Source organism: Odocoileus virginianus, chromosome 2 (assembly GCF_023699985.2).
Source record: "Odocoileus virginianus isolate 20LAN1187 ecotype Illinois chromosome 2, Ovbor_1.2, whole genome shotgun sequence".
Lineage (NCBI taxonomy): Eukaryota > Metazoa > Chordata > Mammalia > Artiodactyla > Cervidae > Odocoileus > Odocoileus virginianus.
In genome coordinates, this window is record NC_069675.1 from 63,769,094 (window position 1) to 63,795,914 (window position 26,821).

A 26,821-nucleotide genomic window follows, 5' to 3' on the forward strand; every position below is an offset into this window, starting at 1 on the left:
TCAGTGGGAGGGGGGAAATCTTCTCATTTTACCCAGCAACCCACCTCCAAGATCCTTTTCTCTGAAGGCTCAACTGAGCCACGTGCAACTCATTTCCAGGGAAGGGTGGGCTGGCTTCATCAGCGCTAAGTGAAATCCTGTGTTCCTGCCAGAGGCTTTGATATATGGAGCGATGCTGGGAAGGGCTGTGTGTGGGCTTTCTTTTTTTTCTTTTTTTAACGCACCTCCCTGGTACTCCTTGAATGGCAGTTGACAATTAGCTGCTAAGTAAAAGGGGGCACTTATTTTTATTGCGGGGGCCTTGACAGCTTTATGTTCACTCTTTAAAAGCCAAGAGTCATGTGTGTTAAGGTGAGTGGGGAGGAGAAGATGTGTGGGAAGGAGGAAGGGAGGGCCAGGGGCAGGTGCCGACAGATCCCATGGTTTCAGTGCTGGAGTCAGAACCTGAGCAGTGTTTACAAGCATGTGTTGATCTGGAAGCAAGAGAGAATGGTTCCTGCAGCTTGTGGAGGAGGGAAGGTCTGAGGCTGGCCCTGCAGAAAGTACGATTCCTGGGCCCCCACCATGCCTCGTATCCCCAGGATGCCGCGGTGGGAGCTGGGCTGTGGCTTTCCTGCCCTGGCACTGCTCTTTTGCTGGAATTTCAGGAAGAAAACCCCCAAGCTCCAAAAGAAAGGTACTTCTTTTCAATTTCGTGATTTGGTTCTTCCAGGAAAAGACGCTTTGCCCAGTGTTCCCCTTCCCTCTCCTGTCTGAGAGGGGGATGCTGCTAGGACTGAGCCTCCGGGGACAGGAGTGGGGCAGCGGGGAGAGAGAGGCAGAGAGGGGGCTCTCGGTGACCTGGGCTGGACCGGAGGCCGGGTGGGAGGGCTCTTGTCCTGAATCCAGGAGTGTTTGAGCAATGATGAAGGAGGAATGAGGTTAAAAAGGAGGTGACAGCTAATCCTACTTGTGTTTAACAGAACCAATATAGAGTTCAGGGGTTTTCCAGCAAATCTAGGGTGGAAGCTAGAGAAGTAAGAAGTGAAGGGGGCTTGTGAGAGGAGACGAGACAGTTTACCCCTTTCTCTCTCTCCTTGAGCTTTTTGGATGTCTGAAATTTTACCTGGACAATTTTATTCCACTGACTTTAGACAAGAAAGATTAAAGTATACTGGTTTTAGAATCCCAGGATAAATATTAATATGATCTTGGACAGATTTGTAATCTGAGTCTCAGTTTTCTCATCTGTAAAATGGGAAAATAATATCTAATTTATTATTTTTATGAGGACTAAATGAAAGAGCACATGAAAACTTTTAAGGTAGTTTGTCATAAAATTAGCTTAATTAATTAAATGTATTAATAATTATGTGGCATATTATAATTACTTAAGATTTGTACCTGTTTAGATGGAAATGCATTTGTTAATGGTAATGGGTCCAAAGTAATGAGCAATTCTGAGTGGAAGAGTGGTTGGAGAGGGTAGAAAGGGCAGTTCCCTGAAGGGCTGAGTGCAAGCTAGGAGGGCACAGAAAGGGGAGCTGGGTTTCTCCTCTTAGTATTGTTGGGGAGGGAAATGGTCTTTGAGTACTCTCCAACCCACTCTCTGTTGTCTTTCCCCCTTCACTGATCCTGCAGTAGTTTCCCTAGATTTCTCAGTTCATCTCTTCCCTTATAGCTAGGCTATTTCTTGTCCACCCGGGGTCAAAGAATTCAGGATCTTTGAATTCTTTGTCCACCCAGGATCAAAGAATTCAGGACACTCTAGCAATCCAGATCCAGAATTCAGAGGTAGGTAGAACTCAGGATTGGGTCTTTGAAGTCCCAGGGATGTTTTGGACTCCAAACTCCTGACATGTGATGTGAGATAAGAGTGACAGTCTGATGTGGACAAACTGAAGAAACAGGTTGCCCTTTCTCTCATCTTAGAAGGGATCTGTGGGGTCCTGTGTCTCCAGAGCAGGCAGCGGTCATGTCTGGTTGGTAAGACTAGCTTGCACTGATTTCCAGGCTGGAGCCGGAAAGTTTGGAGTCTTCATCATATGGATGATATTTAAAGTCGTGAGACTATAAAGTACATGCAAAGGCGGAAGGAAAAGCTTGGGACATTAACCTTTAGTGGACAGGGAGAAAGGAGGAATCACCCAAGGGGGCTGAGAATGAGGCTGGTGAAATAAATGGAGAACCGAAAGCCATGTGAGAAATTGTCTCAAGAAGGAAGGGGTGATTTGCTGTGTCACATGTTGCTGATGCAGCAGTTCAGAAAAATACTGAGAATTTGATCACCAGACTTTAAAAATGTAGAGGCCATTGATTTCCTTTCAAATCAATCCTAAAGGAAATCAACCCTAAAGATTCATTGGAAGGACTGATGCTAGAGCTCCAATACTTTGGCCACCTGATGGGAAGAGCCCAACTCACTGGAAAAGACCCTGATGAGATTAAAGGAGATTAAATGAGAGATTAAAGGCAAAAGGAGTAAGCAGCAGCAGAGGATAAAATGGTTAGAGAGCATCACTGACTCAATGGACATGAACCTGCGCAAACTCTGGCATGCTGCCAGTCCATGGGGTCACAAAGAGTCAGACACAGTGACTGAACAACAACAACAAATTGATTTCCTTGACAAGTGCAAGTTTGGGGAAGTGCTGACCAGAGTCCTTTTGGGAGAGAAGGGATGAGGAACAGGAGGAGTGGGAGACAGCAGGTAACAGCTCTTTGAGGACTAGTCTGTCATGTGCCAGGCTCTGTGCCAGGAGATAAAAATAGATGGTGAGCCAGACAGGCTGTCTGCCTCTGAGGAACCCACAGTCAGTGGAAGAGAGATACTTAAATAAATCATCATAAGATGACATGAGAAGTGATGGAGGTATATACAGGGAGTGCCGTGAGCACAATATACGGAATAACCAATTCCCTCTTAGGAGAAGACATTTGAGTTCAGCTACAGGAAAATCAGGTTTCCCAGTGGGTAGGAGGAAGGGCTTTCACTCCAGAGTTTTCAAGAGGAAGGCTGGTTTTCCTTCTATCATAATCTACAGTTACTAAAGAATCTGGGCTGCAGCAGATGCTCAGGCTATATTTGCCAAATGATTTTGTGAATTCCAGTGGAAGGAGTTTGCAAAAAAAGAATTGCAGAAGCACCCATTACAACAATGTTTGCAGTATGAGTGAGGATTGAGAAGAGAGGCAGTTTAAAGTGAATTGAAAATGTCCTGATCTGTTAAGAAGGAAGGAGGGGTGTTGCACATCATTCTAATGTACAGTAGTTAGTACCTTGTGTTAATGGCTTTGTATTCTCAATGCCTAGGAAACTGCCTACTGCTTGAATGACTGACTGAATTGCTATTGCTTGTGAGAAAGTCTATAGGAGGAGCAGAGAGTTGGGAGTGGGATGAGAGTAAGATTGGAGAAGACAGTGGGAGGACTGCCATCAGACATTGGGCTTACAGGAATAGAGGAGAGAGAGAAAGAAATGAGAGAGGCAGAGATATCTATAGAAAGAAATTGGACCAGATATGCAGATTTGTGTCAGTTTATGGGTGCTATCCAAATGTGTGGACTTGTATGAACTTTCCCAAGGATAACGTCTAGAGTGAGGAGCAGTCTGAGTTGGGATGCTAGGAAATGACACATTGAAGGAGCAGGTAGAAGATGAGCAAGTACAGGACCCTGCAGAGGAGCCTGCAGGGAGATGAGACTCAAATGAGGGTGGATATTTCATTGCCATGTAGGGAGGAAGTCTCGAGGAAGGAAGGAGAAACAATACCATTGGTCTTCAGAGAAGACCAGCAGATTGTGGAATGAATGAAGGTCAATTCAGTTCAGCTGCTCAGTTGTGTCTGACCCTTTGTGACCAAAGAGTCACATCACCAACTCCCAGAGCTTACTCAAACTCATATGTCCATCGAGTCAGTGATGCCATCCAACCGTCTCATCCTCTGTCATCCCCTTCTCCTCCTGCCTTCAATCTTTCCCAGTATCAGGGTCTTTTCTAATGAGTCAGTTCTTCTCATCTGGTGGCCAAAGGATTGGAGCTTCACCTTTAGCATCAGTCCTTCCAATGAATATTCAAGATTGATTTCCTTTAGGATTGACTGGTTTGATCTCTGTGCAGTCCAAGAGTCTTCTCCAACACCACAGTTCAAAAGCATCAGTTCTTCAGCACTCAACTTTCTTTATGGTCCAACTCTCGCATCCATACATGACTACTGGAAAAATCATAGCTTTGACTATATGGATCTTTGTCAGCAAAGTAATGTCTCTTCTTTTTAATATGCTATCTAGGTTTGTCAGACTTGGCCATTAGGAGGGCATAAGAAATCTGAGGGAACAGATTGGGTAGGAAGATGCTGGTGAGGATACCAGATTGAAATAGATTGAGAGGTTACATGAATAACAAGGGAAACAATGGAAGCCATGAGGGTGGATGACTCTTTCAGAAGCATACATGTTTCTCTGTAAGCATATTGGTGAAGAAAAGAAAGAAAGTATTTACTGATTGCAGGAGAGCTGGGGTGCGAAATGATTCTTTAATAAACTGGTAAAGACTTAGATGCAGATGCTCTTTCAATTTAAGATATCAAAAAAGAATGAAGTCCTAGAAAAGACAGAAAAGGAGGATACCCCAGTTTAAGAAACATCATTTTAGACAAAAGCACAGGGTACTTTTCTTCCTCCAAGAGAGGACAGGCAGATGGACAGAGAAGGGAGGATAGGAAAGGCAGGCACTAGAGATCACAGTTTCTTTCATGATGTCCTCCATTTGGGCAGATAAGGACAAGATGAGACAAGGTCACCTGCTAAGACAGAGGGAAGAGAATGGGTGGTGGGTTCAAGGGTGTGGTGAAGATTTGGACCTGAGGAGATGCTGGAGGGTAAAGGGATGTTGGGAAATGCGTGTCCTGGGAAGAATGACATTGAAAGTCATGACTGTGGACCGTGGGAGGAAGAGACAATGAACACAGGAAGAAGGCTGAGAGACTCAGATGAGGAGGAAAGCTGGTGGACAGGCTGTGCAGAGGTGTGTAAGAAGGAGCTTGATTTCAGATCATCTGCCTCAAGACCTCAGAAATAGAGCTCACATTTGACAGCTCTGACATCTTTGTATTTGGGGTATCTTTCTCTACAGTGATCCAGTGGGCCCCTTGAGCCCAAATGTCAACTGCTCTGAAACACATCTGCTTTCCCCTCTAAGGTGCCCTCCCTAGAACTCTCAAAGGGAATTTTTTAAATGCCCCATTGTCTATGCTTTAAGTCAGATCATTTAATCATTTCCTTCCAATTTGGTGAAAATACCTAGCTAGCACCTTTCACAGATAAATAGAAACCTAATTCTATATATTTCCTGACACCCTCTAATTGTTTATCATTTTGTATGGGTCCTTTCATTTTCATAACTTGGTAGTAGGCTAATTAAAAGCGAGAGTCACCTCTTACAGGCCCTTGTTTATAGAATCCATTCCACATGGCCTGCTGCTGATACATGCAAGGCACTCAATAGATGCCAGTGTGAGGCTGAATTCACTTACTGAGGGCATCCCTATTAGGGTTTAAACTACGGAAATGCCTAAATTGTCATTAATCATGGAAAGCACTTGCTTAAAGATGACATAGCTCATTAAGTAATTCAGCAAAATTGTTTGACTGTCTACCTTGTCCCCATGCTAAACATAAGGGTGAGTTGGACTGAGAGATTACATGAATGACAAGAGAAGAAGTAGAAGCTCTGAGGGCAGGTCACTGTCCTGGCCTACCCCTGGCATTAGGGAGCCTACAGTATTGCAGAGGGCACAGCGCAAATGAGTGGTAGTAACCCAGTGAGAAAAGGGTTGGGAAAGTACAGAAGGGATGTGGACGCACTGAGTGAGGATGGAGTCCCCCAGGCGGGGTCAGGGACGTCTTGGCAGAGGCGATGGTATTTGAGTTGGGCCAAGGAAGACATGGGCTTCCCTTCTGCCTCAAATGATGAAGAATCTCCCTGCAATGCAGGATACTGGGGGTCGATCCCTGGGCTGGGAAGATCCTCTGGAGAAGGAAATGGCAACCCACTCTAGTATTCTTGCCTGGAGAATTCCGTGGACAGAGGAGCCTGGCAGGCTACAGTCCATGGGGTTGCAGAGTCAGACATAACTGAGTGACTAACACTTTTTGCTTCAAGGAAGACATAGAATCTTAGTAGACAGGGAAGAGAGAGATGAGCAGAGTGGGCAGCTAGAAGAGACTGTCCAAGGGCATGTAGTCTGGTGAGTACTGTGGGCTTTGAGATCATCAGGGTGAGGTGCCTTTGAGGGTGTGAGAGGAAGTCAGGCCAGAAAGGTAGGTGGGGGCTGGTTCAGTTGCCGACCTAAGGGATGCTGGCCCTGTTTTTGAGATTTTACCCACAGAAATATTGAAGCAGACAGTCTCACTGGCATGCTGTAAATAAAACAGATAACAGCCCAGCAGGTCTGAGGTGATGAGGATCCCCTGGAGCTTTGAGGGGTCATTTGAAAAATGCTGCTGTGGCCACTGGGGAAGAAGTGGGTGACTGTTAAAAATGGAAGCATACTTGGGTAGACCAGTTGTTTACAAAGGTAAGTAGCAGGAAGATTTTGAACAATTACAGGTGAGGAGATCACAGCAGAGGTAGGGAAGGGAGGAGTCCAGCTTGGCCTCAGGCAGTGGGGAGTAAAGAGGACACGGATTCCAGAGACATGGCTGCAGCTCTTACATGTGGCATCCACATTAATTAGAGACCAAATACAGGGGACCCAGAGAGAGAATCATGGGGAAAACCAAAGGACTTTGGGCACAGCGTCCCAGGGATTGGAGTGGTCAGCGTGGCAGGGCCCTCATGATGCCGGAGAGAAAGCCAGCCAGGACAGAAATGAAACCGTGACCGTCTTCTGACCTGAAGACATGAAGGGCATGGGGCCCTGGTGGGGAAATGGGTAGCCAGCCAGTGTCCTGATTCATAAACTAACCTTGTTCCACTGCTGGGGTGGGGAAATTATAGAGCCAGATGCTGGCAGGACTGGGTGGGGCGGGCCCACACATGCTTCGCTGGAGGCAGTGTAAGTCGGAAAAATGTTTCTGGAAAACCATTTGCATACCATAGTCATTAAAATGTTCAAATGGCTTGACCTGGTAATTCCACATGTGAGAATTGGCCCTAAGGAAATAGTTCAAAAGGAGAAAAAACCAATGTTCATCCAGTCCAAATGTTCATCAATCAATTAAGCAATTAATTAGAAATTATACATTGAACTAAATACATTCCAGGAACTCTGCTAGGTTAGTGACCATGTTCACTGTGGCAGTGTTAACAATAGTAGAACATAGTAAACAACATAAATTATTTAAAATGCTGTGATGGTTTAATACAGTATGAGACATCCATATGATAGACTATTACGCTTTAATGCTAAATGACACAAGCAGAATTCAAAATGGCCTACTTGCTTCTCTTGTGTTTACTGCCTGGAAGTGAATTCTGACTTGTACTGTGTCCTGGCACCTGACCTTGGCAAGTTCATTAGCGCCTCTAAGGCTCTATATCTGTAATAGTAAGACAGTTATAACAATACTATCTCATGGAGTTGGCTGTCAAGATTAAGTGAGGAAAGGTGTTCAAATTTAGCACAATTCCTAGCACAAGAAAAGCAGTCATTAAAAGTGAGTTGTTCTTTTAAATACTATAGATGTAGACAAACAGACTGACCGACAGCCTCAAATGGACAGCCCCCACTTTATAGCCCCAGGAAATATGATGTGTGGTGTGTCTTGTATATTTTGTTCAGTATCATTGGAGAAAATCCTATCACTTCGACTGCTCAGTTCTGTCAAGGGAAATCGGAGTGACGGGCAGGCTCTGCTTTCTCTCTTCCCAGCCGTGTTTGGCCAGCGCCTGGATGAGACCGTGGCTTATGAGCAGAAGTTCGGCCCCCACCTAGTGCCCATCCTGGTGGAGAAGTGTGCCGAGTTCATCCTGGAGCATGGTCTGAATGAAGAGGGCATCTTCCGATTGCCTGGACAGGACAACCTGGTGAAGCAGCTGAGAGATGCTTTTGATGCGGGGGAGCGGCCCTCCTTTGACAGGTATGCTGTGCTCACCTTGTCGCCCCTGTGCCCTGCTTGACTGAGATGGACCTTTGTCTACCAGTTGAGCCATGGGACTTGCATAGATGCTGCCAAAATCCCTGGCTTGCAACAGAAAAAGCCTTTTGTTCTGTTCATAACTCAAAATATGGTAGCCTGGAGCATGGGTAGAGAAGTGTGCTGACCATTCATGTGAGAGAGGACATGAACTAGGACTAGGGCCTTGCAGGTCAGTCAACAGATATGTAGGATATGGGGAGAGAAATGCGGACTAAGGGAGAAAGATGGGACCTAGCTCAAGGCTCACGATTTGGAGCAGATGAGGGATGGAGAATGGCAGAGCTGGCTGGGCAGACTTGGGGTGGTGGATTAGGCACCGTGTCAATATCCAAGGGTTCCGATGGTCTTCCTTGGCTTTCCAGAAACAGCCAGAGCCAGGACTTATTGTTTATTTGTAGGAACACAGTCCTGTGCAACTCTGAACTTGATTCTGAACCCTTTGGGAGGGAGTACAGACTGACATCATGGCAGCCTGGTGTTCTCCCAGTCTCGTCTCTGGAGGTTGCCCAGCCCCGTTTGGGGCATTTCAGGTGCAATGATGCTTCTTCCACCCTCGCCCTCCCCACTGCCCCCCAACCGCTGCAGCTACACAGCCGAGGTTTTCTTCTCTGCCCTGCTCAACTGGCACAACCCCCACCGACACTGTATACTTTTGACCTGTTGTGCAATATTTGCTCAGTTGCCTGCACACGCTTGTCCTGCTGGCAAGAAAGAGCCATTGTTCTTTCCAAATCTGCAGCCCATAAACCGAGGTTTAGTGAGCTGAGCCTGAACTCTCACCAGTCTCCAAAGATTGAAATCCCCCCAGGAGCTTGTTTACATTGGAGAACTAGGGCTGATCCTGGGACAGCCATGAACAGCTAAGTGTGGTACTGTGCCGACCATCTCACCCTCCCTCTCCTTCACCTCCCACTCCAGCCACCAGTGATGCCCACTCTCCTTCAGAAGCATCACTGAGACCTGTCTCTTTCTCTCCATTCTCAGCCACTATCTTGGTTTGGAGCATCATATGTGTGTCTCTGCTGTCCTTGGCATCCAATAGGTTAATTTATCAAGGTGCTGTGTTTTAACAGGAAAGCAACAGGCAAAGACGTTACTGGAATGAGAGCAGGTTACGGGCATCAAATTTACAGAGCTTTCTGGGAGGACCATAAATCACATTTCACCATCAGGCACCTGTTCAATCAAGCGCGCTACCTTCACACTGACTTTTCTTCTTATGTTTTTAACGAGCTTTGCGTGGATCAAAAGATGCAGATGGGTTATTGCTAAAGTAATGAGAGCAGTTAGCCAGGAGGACTAGAGGTGATTATGGGAGTTGCCAAACACCTGCCCGAGGCTTGAGCTCCTACATCTATAAAGTCAGCCTGGGTGGTTGGAGTTGAGTCTTTGATTCCTGTGAAATATTTGGGACCGGAGGGAGGAGAGTTACACACACCTTGTCTGATTGCTCCACCCCCCTAGGACTGAGGAATAGAATTTACACATCCAAAGTAAGAAGGGTCACCTAAGGCTCTTCAGGGCCGACTCTTGGGGCTACGTGACCCCTAGGGTACTTGTCTAGATCTTCTACATTCCACCATCAGATTCCCTGAATTACCTCACTAGAAAGAAGAAAAACAAAGGTGCTCTTATTTGGTAGGTTCTCCTGCAGATGTATCTGGTTCTCATTAAACATATAAATAAGAATTTTTAAATGTCTTTGTCAAGTTACTTCTGGGCTGGATACTGCCCGTATATGATTCACTTCCCATACCTCTATTTCTGTGAGAAAAGGACAAGTGTGCCACATTATAAGGTCAGTGTGCCAACACAAGGGTCGACAGACCATCTGAGAGGCCTTGGCTAATCTCTGATGGGTCAGTCATTGAACTCAGAAGTCACTTGGCTCCTGACTTGTTCTTAGTCTTTGATTAATATATATATATATATAAAAATATATATTAATATATATATGAGGACATTTCATTAGATTGGAGGAAAAGCAAACTCAGAAAAAATCATGCTGGAAATTTAGACTATAACCATGATATTCGAGCCAGTTCTATAACCATGGGGGCACAGACATTAAACCAAAAACTTAGAAACAAAACTGTATAGTTCTATTGTGTTAAGTGCCAAAAAATGAAATATAGACAGTATTTTTTTCATCTATTTTTGGTTTCATTTTTTCATCATTTTTCTTTTCAGCAGGGGGCTTTTGACGTGATCTACTGGATTTAGGGGGCTTCCCTGGAGGCTCAGACAGTAAAGAATCCACCTGCAATGCAGGAGACCTGGGTTCGATCCCTGGGTTGGGAAGATCCCCTGGGAGGAGGGCATGGCAGCCCACTCCAGTATTCTTTCTTTCACCCCAAAATGGCACTTAATCTAATGTACAATAAACAAGCCTGAGTATTTAGCCAAGCCAAGCAGGATTATCTTCCCCTGACAAAATGAACTGGAAAGCATTCAGTGGGTTACAATATTCTATGATGATTTAGATGGCTAATTGTGCTTTTTGATGATAACTTAGAAGTATCAATCCTGTATCTGTGGTTACAATCTCTTTCTCTTTTCTAATGTTGGTTATTACCTTCTGATTGAGCTATCTATAGAGTTTGACTTTTTTGTTTCTATGTTTATCTTCAAAAGTTTCTGGTTCTTAATGTATTATCTATACTATTTCTCTCATTTCAAATTCTTTGTTTTCCATATTTGTTCTGCGGGTGTGTTCTGAGTTTTGGGGGCTGTGCCACCTGATAGACGATGCATTGGAGAATGGAGTCATGGCGGTAGGAAGCCAAATAGGGGCTGGGGCAGAATCCTGGGAAAAGACGATGGCCTTCTGGAACAGGGTGGGGAAAGGAGGGGCAGGACTTCGAGGGATTCTGGAGCACTTGCAGAGTAAGATTAGAGGCTGTGGGTGGGGGAAGGGCTTCAGTCAAACCAGAGACGCCCATTGTGTGGACAGTGATTCAGGGGCATTGGGACAAAGGAGATTTCTGGACTTAGGAGAATGCTGCTCTGCAAAGTGTCAGATGCTATTTTTTGGGAAACTTCTCCTGCATTTTGATGAGAGGGCTTTGCCAAGGTATTTTTAGGCAATGACTCAGCAGGGAAGTCTTTTCCAGAACCCCCACCTTTAAGTGAATAGTCCCCACCCCTGATTTCCTGAAGGCAGCAGTGGAGCAGAGGCAGGGCTCTGTGTTCTGCTTTGGAGTTAGAGTTCACGGGCCACAAAGGCTGGAGCCTTTTCAGAAGGCAGCTCCAGCCACCAACCATCAAAACAAACCAAAGAGAAAACATTTACATGAAACGTCAAGACAGAGAGCTCCACAGTCAAGCCATGATGTTCTGGTTTCTGAGGCCTCAAATGCCTGCCTTCTCCTCCTCACGCCCACATCCACCCCTCCTGGCCCTCCTCCAAGAGTCATTCCCACCCAGCCCATCCACTTTTGTATCCCCCATTGCTGATGTCCAGGAAGTACTCAGATCAGCTGAACCTTTTACCACATCACAGCTTTTCAAAATACTACTGGGGCTGTCTCTTACACACACCAGTTTTTCTTTCTTTTTTAATTGAAGCATAGTTGATTTACAGTGTTTGGAGTGTACAGCAAAGTGATTCAGTTACACACACATATATATCTATTCTTTTTCAGACTCTCTTCCATTATAGGTGATTACAAGATATGGACTATAGTCCCCTGTGCTATGCAGTAGTCCTTTTTATTTACTTACTTTATATGTAGTAGTGTGTATGTGTTAATCCCAGATCCCGATTTATCCCAACCCCCTTTCTTCCTTTGCTAACCATGAATTTGTGTTCTATGTCTATGAGTCTATTTCTGTTTTGTAAGTAAGTCCATTTGTATCATTGTTTTAAATTCCACATGTAAGCAATATCGTATATTTGTCTTTCTCTATCTGCCTTACTTTACTTAGTATAATCTCTAGATCCATCCATGTTGCTGCAAATGGCATTATAATATTTTTTTTAAAGGCAGAGTAACATTCCATTGTGCATATATGTAGCACATCTTCTTTATCCATTCATCTGTCAATGGACATTTAGGTTGCTTCCATGTCTTGGCTATTATAAATAGTGCCACTATGAATAGTGGGGTTCATGACCAGTTTTCCTTGATATGAAATAAGCATATTTTTTTCACTATTGAGCTTCAAGTTTATGGTATATTCAGACTCTTTCTCTTATAGAGATGTGGGATAAATGCAATAACTCCATAAACCCCAGGGATCAGTAGACTTTTCTTAAAGGGCCATAAATGAAATATTTAGGCTTTATGGGTCAGACAATATCTAATGCAGCTACTCAACTCTGTTCTTATAACATGAAATCAGCTGAAGACAATACAAAAATGAATGAGTATGGCTGTGTTCCTGTAACACTTTGTTTATGGATGCTGAAATTAAAATTTCATATAATTTTTCACTTGCCATGAAATATTCTTCTTTTGAGCACGCCCCGCCCTCCAGCCATTTAAAAATGTAAAACCCATTCTTAGCTCACAGGATGTACACATAAAGGCAATAGGCCAGATTTGGCTCCTGGGCTATGGTTTACCCAGTCTTGCATCCATCCTCCTTGTTGATACATGTGCTGCCTGCCCCATGCCCTAATTCCTCATCATTCTTCAAATCTTTTCTGAAGGGTCTCCTAGGACTCCCCAGTGCTATGTTGGATAGCCCTTTTCTACATTTCGATGCAGTCCCAGGTCCAGAACTTCATTTTTCTTTGCACTAACCACACAGTATTATAATGACTTGGTAACATTTGAGTCTGTACAGCTTTCTCACTCCATGAGGACAGGGGTCTTGTGTGTCTCCCAGGTTCACTGCTGAAATCCCTATATCTGACATAGTATCTTGAACCTAGTAGATTCTCTCAACACTTACTGTTGAGAGTAAGTGTTGAATAAATGATTGTGTAAATATATGAATGAACCCCAGAACTATGTTAAGCTTTCTGAGGGATTAAAGAGAACAATGGGCCATAGCTATAAATGAGTTATTGCATGAAAAACTATAGACTACATAGAAAATGCTAAATTGTAATATACTAAGTGACTTAGAGAAAGAAGAAAGCAATGAAGGCTAGATAGTTTAACAGGTTTAATGGAAAAGTAGACCTTCAACTTACCTTTGAGGCACTTAGGTAGAAGAGATAAAGGAAATGGTGTTGGGGATTGTTATTCCAGAAGGGGGAGTAGCAAAAATATTTTAGTCAAATGCATCTTTATCAAACCCTACTCCTTTGCAAAATTTCCTTTTGGGGACCTGGGATTTTATTCAGTGGATCACCAGCAGGGAGGTGAGGAGAATTCTGGAACTTTACTTTCAAAAAGCATTGCTCATTTTCCTCCAGAGACACAGACGTCCACACGGTGGCTTCCCTGCTGAAGCTTTACCTCCGAGACCTCCCAGAGCCCGTGGTTCCCTGGAGCCAGTACGATGGGTTCCTGCTCTGTGGGCAGCTCATGAATTCAGATGAGGCAAAGGTATGTATGTCATTAGAGTAAGTTGTCCTACTTTGGAAAAAGGTAATGGTTACTGAACACTAGTCTGGTAGGCAAGCAATAGTGGGTCAAGAGTGGACCTTTTGGTGAGATACTTTGTTAAACTAGAACTTTCTCAACAGCGAAAAGTCAAATGAAGCCAATCATGGTGACAGTCTTTATGGGATGTCACACTCCAACAAAGAACTAGACTATCATCAAATAACCTCAAGTCACCTTAAAGCTAGTAAGAGAAGGAGAATGCTTCTGAGAAGGTTTCAAGCAATATGGCCTCGCTGAAACCCGCTGGAACACAAAGACAGACTGACCAACCTGGAGGGCAGATGCAGGGTCCGAGTGTTCTAGCTTTGTGATACCATGCGTGACAGGCGTGGGTATATGAGGAACATATGCCAGGGAGAGGAAGGACAGGAACTTTCCTTGGCTCATTTCAGCCACAGCTGCCTGCAGGGCCTACAGTTCCTGTCTGCAACATCACAAAGCTCCTCACCAGCAGGAGTTTTGATCCTCAGGTAAATTGTTTCCTTAAAGGCCTTACAGTCAACAGTTAACTACATTAGAATCATGTTAAACAAACTAACCAACCAGCAAAAGAAACCAGTAAAACCCTACTGACAACAATAAAACCTTCATGGTTTTTAGATTTGCAAAACTAAATGGTCCATGAATGCGTTTGTATTACACAGCTAATCAGTTCAGTTCAATTCAGTCGCTCAGTCGACTGAATGAATCGCAGCATGCCAGGCCTCCCTGTCTATCACCAACTCCTGGAGTTTACCCAAACTCAAGTTCATCAAGTCAGTGATGCTATCCAGCCATCTCATCCTCTGTTGTCCCCTTCTCCTCCTGCCCCATTCCCTCCAAGCATCAGGGTTTTTTCCAATGAGTCAACTCTTCACATGAGGTAGCCAAAGTACTGGAGTTTCAGCTTCAGCATCAGTCCTTCCAATGAGCACCCAGGACTGATTTCCTTTAGGATGGACTAGTTGGATCTCCTTGTAGTCCAAGGGACTCTGAAGAGTCTTCTCCAACACCACACAAGAGTCTTCTCCAATAACACACAGCTAATAAAGGGGTCTAACTCCCCACATTGGGGGCGGGAGGAGATTTGTGTTTAGCATTACTATGTTAAAAGCTCTCTCTGGCAAAATGGTGCACAGAAAAACTTGCAATAAATTTAACTTTGATTTTGCCATTTATTGATAGCAAATGATGAATCTTCTATAAGACTCAGTTTATTTACTTAGACTTATTTACTTAGACCAAGAGAACTTTCTACAATGATTGAACTGTTACATAACTGCACTGTCCAATGTAGTAACTGCTCATTGTATGTGGCCACTAGGTACTTGAAATGTGGCTAGTGCAACTAAGGAACAAAATTTCTAATTTTATTGTATTTCATAATAGTCACATATGGCAAGTTGCTGTTATATTAGATAGTACAAACTTAGACTTCATGACAGGATCATTTTGAGAACCAAGGGATATGTGTAACAAGTGAGTGACATTTTAAAATTATTGATTCGGGACTTCCCTGGTGGTCCAGAGGTTAAGATTTCACTTTCCAGCGCAGGGGGTATGGGTTCCATCCCTGGTTAGGGAGCTAAGATTCCACATGCCATGCAGCCAAAAACAACCAAAACATAAATAGAAGCAACAATGTAACAAATTCAATAAATAATAATGATCCACATTTTAAAAAAATCTTTAAAAAATAGTGACGGCAGCCCCTACAGGTGCTATGAGTGAGAAGAGGAAAGAAAGTTTGCAGTCCTTCGTCTTCCTGGCACATGCACTCCTTGTATGACTCTCTCTGATGATCAGTGTGATCATGGAGCTCTAACCTTCAGACCTCTCACCTGCCCTCCGGGTTGGTCATCCTGGCCTTGTGTCCCAGTGTGTTCCAGGAAAACCATATTATTTGAAATCCCAGTTCTCAGAAGCATCCTCCTTCTCAATACATTTGAAGTTACCTGGGGGCATTTGGTTCTGGTCCAGTTCTTTATTGGAGTGTTACATCTCTAGCATTTACAAAACAAACAATTATTGTGAGTATGGTATCACTTAGTTCTTGCCTTAGAGTAGCTCCGAGTTGGGGAGGAGAGCATAATTGCAGATGAATAAAGAAATACACTGTACAAAAAACAAGGAGCATCTCCATGCTGTTTTTGCAGCTTCCTGTGGATTTATAGTTATTTCAAAAACGTTTTTTTAAAAAACATAGAAAACCGTGGAGACAGACAAGATTGACTGCCAAAGTTTTGCTCCTTCAGAGATAAACTCCAATTATGTTCCAGGGTCCCATTGCTGGCAAGTTAGCAGCTTCATTCACTGGTGTTGAAATCTCTTCCCAGGCCCAGCAGGAGCTGATGAAACAGCTCTCCATTCTTCCCCGAGACAACTACAGCCTTCTGAGCTACATCTGCAGGTAAGAGGCCCCTGAATCAGCTCTGTAATTTTCAGCCACACCAGAAAGATGGCCCCGTTAGAGGAGGAAAGAGTATCTCTGTGAACTCAAGAGATTCTGGTCCAGACCTTTGGAAGGTCAACTCTATTCACATACCACTGAGGTAGTTTCCTGTGACCCCAAGATAATTTAAAGGATTCCCTGAAAATCTTATCAACACAAAAAGGAAACATACATCCTCCTTCAAACCTACTCCAGGGCTGCCCAGAATCCTGGGACAGGCATTAGAACCCAGAATCTTTATAATTTTTCTAGAATTACCTCCCATCTTCCTGACTCTGGACCATAACTTAGCACCCCAGAGGCATTCATTCCAGGCCACCTTTCTTAGTTCCCTTTCTGAGGACCTGCTGTGTGCCGACTTTGTGCCAAAACATGGTATGTGGATTGACCCAGATCAGGCTGAGTTGGGAGCCTGGATCTCCACCCCAGACATAGCTGAATTTCTCTTTATTTTTTTTTAAATTTTTTTTACAGTTTCCAAATTATAAAAGAGATAGATGCTTGGTTTGGAAACCAGCAAAATACAAAGTACTGTATATAAACAAAAATTACCCCAAGTCTGCTCACCCAGCAAAAATCACTATTAACATTTGAACGTGTTTCCTTCTGAATGTTGTTGTCTCTGTGCTAGATCTTCACATATATCAATATAAATAATATGGAAACAATTTTTATACCAAATTAGAAATATGTATATATATTAATAATATATATTTGTAGCCTGCTTCTTTTGGCTAAATGTTATAGTTTGAGAATTTTCATATGTCGCAAAATAGGGTTATATATGACTCCTTAATATTCCATAAAATTAAAATTTTCTCATTTGGACACCACACCCTTCTCTGAGAACTTCTCCATATTGGAAATTTTATATTGCTTCAGCCTATTCATTTAAAAGTGTTTTTTAGAGATAGCATTTAGAAATCCCTTTGCTGATCTTTTCAGGTTTTTTCTTTTTCTTTTTTTTTAAATGAGTCTGAGAGCTTCATGCCTCAACTGGGTAGAATTATAGTGAAAATTCATTGTTAGTTTTTGAGCACCTGCTGAAAATTTGAGATGCTCAGTGGTATAGTCTGAGGATGAGAGCAAGGAGGCAACATGAGTTCCCATTTATGAAATCTCACTGTAACATTTTTTCCTCTGGAGACTCAGCTGGGATGTACAGAGAGCCTGGGAGATAAGCCTGTAAAGTCAAGACTAGGCATGGTCCACACCCATTTTAGTCTTCCTTGTCTCTTAGCTCCTTGCACTAGACCCTGCTTCCTGCCAATGTAACTTCCTACCCACCCTGGGCCCCTACACCACCCTCAGCAGCTGGGCTGCTTGTTTCTTGTCTTCCTTGATCTTGAATCTTTCAAGACAAATTCAAATTCTTGTGGTCAGAGCAGACTGGTCCCATTCCTGAGACCAGGAGGAAGGAGTGGAGACACACCTCTGTGATCTTCTTGGTACCTGGAAGTACTTCCTTGTGACATCTTCTTGTCTCCCACTCTGGGATATCCTGGCTGCCCGCAGGTTCCTTCATGAAATCCAGCTGAACTGTGGAGTTAACAAAATGAGCGTGGACAATCTGGCTACTGTGATTGGTGTAAATCTCATCAGGTCGAAGGTCGAGGACCCTGCTGTGATCATGAGAGGTACTACTGGTCCCGTGGTGATGGCAGGGGCAGAGGAAGTAATAACAGTGACATCACTACCAAATTGCTCTGCAATTTGCTGAGCATTTTCTGTCGATTATCTTTATGAGTTGTAAAATAACCCTGTGAAATCAGCAGGCAGTTTATTTTCTGGGTCACAGCAGAGCAGAGAGGTTAGAGATTTACCAGTCATCACACAGTATGGTAGGCTAGCACAAAAACATTTAGCCGGTGTTTCTTAGTCTTTCAGTATTTTTAAACACCCTTAACCAGAGAGTGCGAACAAATATGATTTTATAAGACACCTCAGAAAGAAGCTACTTGTAAAGCTGTGCTGAAAAGACTTCTGAGGCTGTGTCTTAGTTTAGTGAACAAGAGTCCTGACACAGAGTCAGGATGTCATTGATGTCTGCCATGATTTGGGGGAGACAGTATGCTTGGCACACATTTGGTATGTGTGCAGTAAGAAATCAGATGTCATATTGAGGACCACATCAGGAGAGAAAGATGTCTTCATTTTCTTTCTTGTCATATTCCCTATTTCCTAATCAAAGATGATGCAGAGGGCTATAGGCTGAAAACAACCCTTTTTCACCCCGGTCCCATATCCTCCTGTCTCATCCTTTTCACCAGGATCCCATATCCCAAGCAATTAAGAAGGGTCCTGTGAGGAACAACTGAAGTCCTTGGGGGCCATGTGGTTTTAGAGTCAACTTTAGTGACATCTCATGGGTGGAGACCCTTGAGGGCTGCCTGGCCCCTGCCCATGATCTTGCACTACAGATCTCTTTCTTCTTTCTTTCAGGGACTCCTCAAATCCAAAGAGTGATGACCATGATGATCAGAGACCACGAAGTCCTTTTCCCCAAGTCCAAGGATGCACCTTTATCACCCCCTGCCCCCCAAAATGACCCCAAGAAACCTCCAGTTGCACGAAGCTCGGTGGGCTGGGATGCCACTGAGGACCCTCCAGTTTCTAGGACAGACAGTGTAAGTAACATGGTAAGGTGTAGAAAAACTTCCTCTTTCCATCCAACTCTTCCTTCAGTCCAGGTCATTCCATGTAAGAGCTGCTCTGGGGCTGGCAATCTGGGGAGTCCTGGGTGATGCTGTGGCAGTGGACGCAGCTGGTATAGACTCATTTGAATGCATCTTGAAAGCCTGGCCTCTTTCAAAATCTAGTTTCTGTTGGAATCCTGGAGATGAGATTAGTGACATGTGTGCCCATCCCCCAATGACTGAGCAATAGGAATCCTCACTGAAGCCCACATTAAAACGGAAACCCTTTCAAATGCAGTCTGGGGAAGTTTGATAGGGAAATTAATGTATACCACAGTGTAAACGTTTCAGTGAGAGTTGTTGAAAATTCCGGGTGAAAGTCCAGAGAGAACTGGTTTCCTGCTAAGCCATGAAACGTGATTTCTTTCTCAGAGTATGTGATGTGTTTGTGTATTATTTCCCTTTCCCTGATAAGCTGTCTCAGCAATGTCAACCCCCTCATTTGTACTGAAGGATTGTGGCTCACGTTCACAATGTCAAAACACTCTGCAGACTCTGAAATTTAGACTAAGGCCAACAATTTACAAAGCTCAACTATTTTTACATCTTTTTAGAAACAAATATTTTTTAAAAGAACACGTGAACTTTACGTAGCAGCTTGATTCTTGATGTGTGACCAAGTAATGAATCTAGAATTCCCGGTTGACCAGGCGCTGTCAGTTGCTTACAGTACTGTTAATCCTGTGGATGATGAGGAAAGTATTGAGAAAAAGGTGGTGGTGGTTGTGATTTTTCTTGGGTGATGCCTGTCTGGATACAGTGCATCTTACTAATACTCTAAAACCAGATTAATATTTAGAAATGTTCCTACTTCCTATAATGAAATCATCCTAGACATCCTTGAGAGTGGCCATTTTGCTCATTTGACAGGTTTCTGTATTTGTTATAACAGTGATGGAGAGGCACTGTGCTGGAGACCTTAAATAGATCATGTCTGGAGTCGTAACCCTTCCTCTGTAGGGCAGAATTTATCTTACACATCTTATAGCTGAGGTGCTGAGTCTCAGGGAGGTGGACCAGCTAGCCCAAGGTGATAGTAATAGAATGGCAGGAGGGTGGGACTTAGATCTAGTTTGCATCTCAGGTTCCAGGCCCTTCGGATTCCAGGTGGGGTTGCTGAAGCAGGTGATAAGTTAGAAGCCTCAAATGACAGCTTGAGCCCTGATTTTCTGATTTTACACCTAGGGCTCAGTCTTTTCTCTTTCTTCTTAATTTAATCTAAACATATATATCCATGATACAAAAACGTCAAAACAAAAGAAAAAGAGATATGTTTAGAACTTCAGCTCCCTCTGCTCTCTCCACCCACCTCATTCTTCCCTGACTTTATCAGTTCCTTTTTTGTCCTTCCAATGTTCCTTTATGAAAATATAAGTAAATATGAATGTAAACTGTTATTTACCTCCCTTTTTATACAAGGTATAACATACTCATTCTCTCCCTTTACACACACACACAGGCACACACACATGCTACTTTGTATCTTGAATTTTTCTGTTTAATGGCATACCCTGGAGACATTTTCGTGTCAATACATAGACAGCAACTTCATAAACCGTGTTTTGGGCAGGTGTATGATGGTAAAGAATTTGCCTGCAATGCAGAAGACCCAGGTTTGATCCCTGGGTCAAGAAGATCCCCTAGAGAAGGGCATGGCAACCCACTCCAATATTCTTGCCTGGAGAATTCCATGGGTAGAGGAGCCTGGCAGACCACAGTCCATGTGGTCACAGAGTTGGACATGACTGAGTGACTAACACACATGGTATTGTATTCTGTGCATGTACCATGATCTACTCAGCCAGCCCCTGTGGATGAGCAGGTTACTTTTATTCCTTTATACTACAAACAAGGATGCCATAAATAATCTTGACCATGCTTCATTTCATGCTCAGACAGATATATTTCTGGGATAAATTCCTCAAAGTGGGATTGATGAGTCAGAGAGTAAATAGATTTATAATATGCAATTTTGATTAAAATTGTTAAATAGTGGTTGTCCTCTTTTGTACTTCCACCAGTGATGCATAAAATAATCTATTTCCCTACACTTTCCCAAGCAGAGCATGTTAGCTTTCAGGGGGTGGGGGTTCCCATCTGATAGGAAAGAACTGATATTTCATTAATTTTAACTTTGAATTTTTCCTGTTGTAAGAGAATCCAAACGTTGTTTTTTTATGTGTAAGGGCCAGCTGCATTTTCCTACATAAACCATCTGACCTTGTTCTTTGCCTGTGTTTCTATTGATTATTGGTCGTCTTCTCAAATTTTATAAACTTTATGTATTAGGGAAAATAGCCTATTATCTGTGATATGCATTGCAAATATTTTTGTTAGTTTGTTTATTCTTTTTTGATTTAGCATGCAGTGATTTCTGTGGCTTACTTTTAATTTGGGAAATCATGGAAACCCATGTAGATTTAATTTATCAAACTTTTCTTTTATAGCTTCTGGATTTTGGTCATGAAAAAGCCTCCCCATTCTAAGAGTATTTTAAAAGATCCTATTTTAGGACTCCTTCCCACAAGCAATTGATTTTAGTCAGCATTTCACTTCTAAAGCACGAGTTCCTTCAAGTATTAATGTAATATTCTTCTGAAAAAAGTGCCAGGCAGAAAATCAACTAATATGACAAGTTGAGAGATGGTCTTCTTACCTAAACAGACATTTCTCCAAAGAAGACATATAGATGGCTAAGAAACTCATGAAAAGATGCTCAACATTGATCATTATTAGAGAAATGCCAGTCAAAACTACAATGAGGTATCATCTTATACCAGTCAGAATGGTCATCATCAAAAAGTCTACAAACAATAAGTGCTAGAGAGTGCGGAGAAAAGGGACCCCTCCTACACTGTTCGTGGGAATGCAAATTGATACAGTCACTGTGAAGAACAGTCTGGAGATTCCGTAATAAACTAGCAATAAAACTACCATATAGCCCAGCAATCCTACTACTGGACATATATCCTGAGGAAACCATAACTGAAAAATACACATGTACTCCAATGTTCATTGCAGTACTATTTACAATAGCTAGGACATGGAAGCAACCTAGATGTCCATCAACAGATGAATGGATAAAGAAGGTGTGGTACATATACACAATAGAATATTACTCAGCTATAAAAGAAATGCATTTGAGTCAGTTCTAATGAGGTGGATGAACCTAGAGCTTATTATGCAGAGTGAAGTAAGTCATAAAGGTAAATATCATATATTAATACATATATATAGAATCTAGAAAGATAGTATTGACAATCCTGTATGCAGGACAGCAAGAGACACAGTCATAAAGAACAGACTTTTGGACACAGTGGGGGAAGTAGGGGGGATGATTTGAGAGAATAGCATTGAAACATATACACTGCCATATGTAAAATACATTGCCACTGGGAGTCTAATGTAAGATGCAGGGAACTCAAAGTCAGTCCTCTGTGACAATCTAGAGGGGTGGGATGGGGTGGATGATGGAAGAGGGGTTCAAGAAGGAAGGGACATATGTATACCTATGGCCAGTTCACGTTGATGTGTGGCAGAGATCATCACAATATTGTTAAGTAGTTATCCTCTAATCTAAAATATAGTAATTAATAAAATACCAAGGAAATGAAAGAGATGGTCTTCTAGAGTTTCACAGATGCACACCCAGGAGTTGCCTTCTTTCAAGTTTCTCATCCTTATCCTGAGAACATGACATATGTGACAAAAACCCATGTAACATCCATGGCCATTTTTTTTTTTTAGGCCAGTGACTCAGATGCAACCAGCCCCACTGGACAACAGCCAAACGATGGGTGTCTAGAAGACAAAGCATCCAGGGACAAGCCAGGAGATTGGAAGCTGCAATCACGAAAAAGGACTCAGACACTCCCAAACCGGAAATGCTTCTTGACCTCCGCTTTGCAAGGTGCCAACAGCTGCAAAGCAGAGATCTTTAAAAATGAATTCTGGTCATCTTCTTTGGAGGCGAAGGCTGGGGATGGACACAGGAGAACGATGTCTCAAGGTGTGCAGCAGTTTTTCGACTCCCAGCGGACTTCCACTTATGATAATGTCCCCACCCAGCCTGGGTCCCCTGGGGATGAAGCCAGTACACTCTCACCCCAGGCCTGTGACTCCAAGAGAGATGCTCTTGCCAGCCTAAACTCTGAAACTGGGCCTGGGAGAAAAATCTCTGGTGAAGAGGAACTTGAATCTTTGCAGAAGATGGTCCAGGAGCTGCAAAAGGAAATAGAAAGACAGAAGCAAATGTATGAGGAACAGATTGAAAAGTAAGTCAATCCCAGAGGGGCTTGGGCAGCCACTTGGTTTCCATATTAAAAGCAAATAGGGACTTTTTTCTGCTGAAGGAGTGACATAATGAAACTTCAATTATAGATAATAGTTTCTATAGTAAGTAGTCTGGCCTAATGAAGAACAAGGGCAAAGGGATTGAGGAGATGGCCAAATTAGTGAAAACACTAAACTTTAGATTAAATTCATGGAAAAGTAAGTATGTAGCTTAAGTAGCTTAACCAGCTATTTCCACGAAGTGATTCTTTAAGCATCAACATGCTTAATACGAGCTTCCCAGGTGGAATAGTGGTAAAGAATGTGCCTGCCAATGCAGGAGACACATGGGAGGCAGATTCGATCCCTGGGTTGGAAAGATTTCCTGGAGGAGGAAATGGCAACCCACTCTAGTATTCTTGCCTGGAAAATTCCATGGACACAGGAGCCTAGAGGACTACAGTCCATGGGATCACAAAGAGTCTCACGCATTTGCCTTAAAACATTAAGAGAAATTTTTAAATTTTTTTGTATTAATATCATTCACCAACTCTGCAAATATTTATTAAGATGGCCACTCCTCCTGAAGGGAACAAAGTCTTCTGAATCCAAAATTGGGCAGGGGGTGGGGGCTCCCAACTCCTCCAAGGGAGAGGAAGGAGGACTCACAGTCTATAATACTCTAATCTTCACACTTCAGACATCCCTTCTCACATAATCCCTTCAGTAATCAGGTGAAATAGGTAATACCCTCATTTTACAGAAGAAATAAGAGTTTGGGAAATATAAAACGGTTCCTAAAGGTTGCATAGCTAATCATTGATGGGGCTGAGATTTGAACCCGGGTCAGCCACACTCCCAAGCCCACTCAGATTCTACCTCCCCACCACTGGAATCAGTGGTCAAGATCTAGCAGTGTCTCGTGAGGTTGCCCTCTAAACAAGAGGGATGCGGAGAACTCTGAGAAGAAAACTAGATTTGTGATGGGTAGGATTCCAGAAAGTAAGTGTTAGTTGGTCATGTCTGACTCTTTGCAACCCCATGGACTGTAACCCAGCAGACTCCTCTGTTCATGGGGTTTCCTAGACAAGAATACTGGAGTGGGTTGCCATTTCCTCCTGCCAAGTATCTTCCCAAGTCAGGGATCAAACCTGGGTCTCCCACGTTGCAGGTAGATTCTTTACTGTCTGCGCCACTAGGGAAGATGGGAAAGAATCTGCCTGCAATGTGGATTCCAGAGGAATGTTTAATTTGGCTTGAAGAAGAAATGGGCAGAGGTAGGCACTGCTCTGATGAGAGGCCATTACGTGCAGCATCGACCAGGCCCTTGAAGTTAGAAGCCAGTGAAAGTGTTAGTTGCTTAGTTATGTTTAACTTTTTGCGACCCCATGGACAGTAGCCCGCCAGGCTCCTTTGTCCATGGAATTCACCAGGCAAGAATACTGGAGTAGGTTGCCATTCCCTTCTTCAGGAGACCTTCCTGACAGGGATTGAACCAGGATCTCCTGCACAGGCTGGAGATGGGTCTCCTGCATTGCAGGCAGATTCCTTACCATCTGAGCCACCAGGGGAGCCCAGGGATGGGCTCAAACAGGAACTCAAGTCTCCATTTAAGAATGTCTCTGCCGTTGGGTAGCATGGAGGCAGTATCTCACAGAAACTCTGAAGCGACTTTTCTAATCACATTCTCCTCACAGGCCTGAAATTCCCTGCTGTGGTTTTAAAATGTCATATGTACGCTCATTTTCAAGGGTGAATTCAGCACAGCCTGAAGGAGGACAGACAGGCACCTGGGATGAGACTAAGATTTTGGCCAGTACCAGTGAAAATCCTGGGGATTCAGGAATCCAGCAGATCCTGCACTTTGAGTGGGATTCAGAAGTACAGGTGGGGCTGGCAGGACCATTGCTGCCAAAGGGCAGCTCCCCAACTCCTCCAAATCTTGGTCTCCAGGGGCTGGGGATCCAAACACACAGAATCTGGGTGAGATTCAGCTGTCAATCAACACTTCCACAGAGCAGGACAGATGTAAGGTGCTAGTGGGCTGTAAATATTAGAGCTGGTATCTTCATTCAAAGACTTTATATTGTGGTGGAAGATACAAAACACAAAATGACATGGAAAACAACACGAGATGTCACAGGATGGATGTAAATGATGAAGGAGGAGCAGGAACACGCTCTGGGAGTTCAGCTTTACTGGCAAGTCCTCCTGTCCGGGGTGGGACAGGAGGCACAGGCTGGGGACGGGTCTTGTGACATGGAAGGTGAAACGGACAGGGTGGCGGTGGGCAAGGCCGGAGGGAGAGTCTAGAGGTCATGCCTTGTCATCCCATTCTTTTCTTCCCTTCTTCGTAGCCTCGAGAAGGAAAATTATGACGTGTGGGCTAAGGTGGTGAGGCTCAATGAAGAACTGGAGAATGAGAAGAAGAAGTCAGCTGCCTTGGAAATCAGCCTCCGCAACGTGGAACGCTCCCGGGAGGATGTGGAGAAGAGGAACAAGGCCTTGGAAGAGGAGGTGAAGGAATTTGTCAGATCGATGAAGGAACCCAAGACTGATGCTTGAGGATCCCAGGAACCACAAAGACTGCCTGCAGAGACCCAGCACTGCTGCCTTTCTTGCTGCTAACCAATAGCCAGGAAGCAACATCACTCCCTAAGAGGGAGATGACATTTGGAGGGAAAAACATCACATTTCCCAATAAATAGATCAGTGGAGTTTGCAGGAGGATAAGAGTAAGCGGAGACTTGTGTGGACAGCTATGAGCCCCTGGGGCTGTATTCGAAAGGATTGCATTATTCCACGGTGGTTTCAGCTGAGTGAAACAGCACCTTCCGCAACTGGATGGCTATGTCCAGTGGAGACTGATGCAGGCCACAGGCAACAGGCTGCCCCTGACAGAGGCTGGACTGAAGTGTTAGCTGTGTTTCCGTTGTGGAACAACTTGCTTGGTCAGATGTCTGACTGGGGTGTCTCTGAGACACAGGGGCCAAAAATAATATTCAGCTTTTGAGTTCTCTGCCTTGGGGGAGGGGAACTGTGTTTTGAAGGGCTGCACCTGCTGAAGCCAGGACCCCATTCTGCCACTCCCACCATGAGGCACACTCTCCAGGGCTGGAAACTCAAAATTCGTGTTAGGCAAAGACAAACCAAGCAATAAACTGTATTTATGAAAGCAAAACCATTAGAAAATTATATTCAAATAAAGGGGAGAAAAAGAAGCAGCAGAGCTGTTGGTAATACATGCGACACCTTTATGAGAGCAAATGACTCCCCTTCCTGGGGGCAGAGACACCCCTCTCCAGGCACATGATGCGCAGGACGTGGGCTGTGTTCCAATTCCACTTGCATTTCACGGGCTGCGATTGCATAGGGCAGGCCCACGATGATACAACCTTTTTTAGACGCTGGTTGTGAGTTTAGATAGTAACAGTCATATAATAATATTTTTCCTATTTCACCAAAATGCATATGATTTTATTCTTTTAACGATCCCAAGGCACTAGAGAAAAGCTAGGGCTTTCCCAGCTCAGAGTTGACTTTTCCTTCTATATTAAGCCAACCTGGCAGAGGCCCCTAGTGAGGCCCCAGGCCTTCCTAGGAAGTGCGGTGGAGTCTTTAATGGTTTTTGTCATCGTTCTAGTTGAGTGGTCTCTAAGCTCTTTTGATCATGTACCCCATCAATAGAAAATATTTGAGCATACCTTCCTCAATATGAAAAAAAGTATAAGCATCAGTCA

At 43.7% G+C, this 26,821-nt stretch overlaps 1 protein-coding gene across 5 annotated transcripts in view; it reads left to right on the forward strand.

The window, feature by feature from the left end:
• Positions 1-26,305, forward strand: part of ARHGAP25 (Rho GTPase activating protein 25) — an 88,441-nt gene extending 62,136 nt beyond the window's left edge. For 4 of the 5 annotated variants that reach the window (XM_020878591.2, XM_070480450.1, XM_070480433.1 and 1 more), the window contains 7 exons: positions 7,854-8,061; positions 13,490-13,622; positions 15,998-16,071; positions 17,629-17,750; positions 18,556-18,740; positions 22,557-23,083; positions 25,439-26,305. In XM_020878591.2, the coding sequence (XP_020734250.1) occupies positions 7,854-8,061; positions 13,490-13,622; positions 15,998-16,071; positions 17,629-17,750; positions 18,556-18,740; positions 22,557-23,083; positions 25,439-25,646 (1,457 nt within the window). In that variant the 3' untranslated portion in view covers positions 25,647-26,305. Of the gene's footprint in view, positions 1-377; positions 677-7,853; positions 8,062-13,489; positions 13,623-15,997; positions 16,072-17,628; positions 17,751-18,555; positions 18,741-22,556; positions 23,084-25,438 lie in introns of those variants that run through there. The other variant, XM_070480442.1, reaches the window with a different exon arrangement.
• Positions 26,306-26,821: the final 516 nt, after the last annotated feature.